The 2,168-nt window shown below is 45.8% G+C and overlaps 1 protein-coding gene across 1 annotated transcript; it reads right to left on the minus strand.

Moving 5' to 3' along the window:
• Positions 1 to 788: 788 nt before the first annotated feature.
• LOC133305157 (24-methylenesterol C-methyltransferase 2) lies at positions 789 to 2,168 on the minus strand. Its single transcript, XM_061505289.1, has one exon. The coding sequence runs from the start codon at positions 2,092 to 2,094 to the stop codon at positions 1,015 to 1,017; it is 1,080 nt and encodes a 359-aa protein (XP_061361273.1). The 5' UTR covers positions 2,095 to 2,168; the 3' UTR covers positions 789 to 1,014.

Genomic DNA, 2,168 nt, shown 5'->3' on the forward strand with positions numbered 1-2,168 from the left:
TGATTGACAGATACAAAGCAAGTGCGGGCCACATGTCGCGGTATGTGTGGTCCGTCGACCTTCGGAAGTGAATAGCCACGCACAAGGTGACGAGTAAAACCGAAAAAGCAACAAAACATACATCACAGGCCAGATTCAGAATAAATCTTTGGCAAGGCACTATCTTGATTCAGTGTATCTTATCAACGAAAAGATTACGCATCAAATGAGAGAAAAAAAATTGACAAAAAAATAAAAATAAATTTTAACTGACATATAATATTTTAATTGGTGAAATACACTGAATCTGTAGTACAACAATAGTACCAAATATTTATTCCAGATTCAGACTCTGAAAGCTCAAGCATATCCACGTTACAGGACAACCAGGCTAAAGCTAGCGTTAGTGGTCGCCACCTAAGCACACCCCCCCCCCCCCCCCTCTCTCTCTCTCTCTCTAATGTGTAGCCATCTAACATGTGCTCTGTTACCTCTCTTTCCACATCTCCTTTTCAACTTTAAACTTTTATTATAGACTCTGGATCTTCGTCCATGACGAGCCAAGATTTACTCGAATCAAATAAAATATCTTTTAACAACCAGCACTGTAAATCGGAGCACGAGATTCTGTGATCCGTGAGACAAACATAAAGGGTACAATTTCTTTCTCCGTTTTAATCAAAAGTCCTCACTCCCCACCGTAACGACAACAAATAACAACCAATTCGTTCCAATCAATAAATAGCTCACTGTATGATAAATAAATTCCGTTCAAATAAATGCAAATGAAAAATAATAAGAAAGACATCCTCAACGAATAATCAATGGCGACTGGCCCAGCAGAGGAAAATTGAAATAAAAACTGAATTAAAAATCTCGACAATCGAAGTACATCAAGTTCATAGTAATAATAATAATAATAAGTTAAATCCAAAATGAAAATGAAAATTATAAATAATAAAAAAACAAAAACAAAATGAGATTGGGGCGGAAATACCGGAATCATGGTGGGAGTTTTTAGGGTACACCTACACCTCAATTGTGTCTGTCTTCGGGTTTTCTGCAGAGGATCATGTGCATCGGAGAGAAAATTCCAGTGTCACCCCCTCTGGTCAAATAGTCAGCGGTTTTGAATAGCATCTCATGAACATCCACCGTACCTTTGGGTGCTATTCCCAAAGTTGCCAGAACAGTGACCACAATGTGGTTCCGCCAGTAGGCGATCCTACCCATCTTCAACCGACTCCACCAAGGCTCAGCCGGTGGCTTCGCCAGATCCCGCTCCTTCACCACCTCGAACCCCACCTTACGAGCCGTCTCGGCTATATCAGCGTAGCTCCTGAGCCCAGGCAAAGCATCGCCTCTCTCAATCCCTTGAATAATATCCACATGTTCAGGGTTATCGCCTCTATACTTGTCCGTTGTGACCCACTCGTATGAAAGATACAGAGACCCTGGCTTCAGAACCCGAAAGATTTCCGCGTACACTTCCTCCAGCTTCGGCGCGTGACACGTTGCCTCGATTGAGTACGCGCCGTCGAAACTGTTATCGGGGAACGGCATCTGGAGGAAATTGCCGCAAACCACCTCGCATAGGGAGTCAAGCCCTGCCTTCTTGTTGTGCAACCTGGCTCGATTCACCTGGTACTCGTTGATTGTGATGCCAACAACGTTGGCGCGCGAGTGAGCGGCGATGGCACGCATGGGACCACCGACACCGCATCCTACGTCTAGGATTCTATCGCCAGATTTGACTTCGATGAGATCCACGGCCATCTCTTCGTGGAGGCGCGTGGCATCGCGGTGGGACTTCCCGGGGATGGAGGGAGAGAAGTGGAAGGACTGGCCCCAACCCCACTCGTAAATATCGGTTACTAAATTGTAGAAAGTGTCGACGAAGTCGGGGACTTTCTCGGCGGTTTCGATCTCCTTGGGGCGGCGGAAGAAGGACCAGTACTGCTTGTAGTTGTCTTGGACTTTTTCGGCGGAGATCGAGCCTCCGGACAGATCGGTCGCGCGTTTGCCCTTTTGTTCGGCTGGGCCAAGAATGCAGACGAACCAGTAGAGGCCGCCGGCAAGGAGAGCTCCGGTGCAGAAGAGAGAGACTGAGTCCATTCCAAATGTGAAACTTCTCAACCTATTTTGGGGGCTGAGTTAACTAGTTACTAGTTAAGTGTGAAACTTCTCTC

This window comes from Gastrolobium bilobum, unplaced genomic scaffold (genome assembly GCF_033153095.1).
Source record: "Gastrolobium bilobum isolate Gb01-03AN ecotype WA unplaced genomic scaffold, APGP_CSIRO_Gbil_v1 utg54600, whole genome shotgun sequence".
Taxonomy (NCBI): Eukaryota; Viridiplantae; Streptophyta; class Magnoliopsida; order Fabales; family Fabaceae; genus Gastrolobium; species Gastrolobium bilobum.

What these genes read in the sequence shown, in the direction of transcription:
- LOC133305157 (XM_061505289.1), bottom strand. Translation starts at nt 2,094, where the DNA reads ATGGACTCAGTCTCTCTCTTCTGCACCGGAGCTCTCCTTGCCGGCGGC.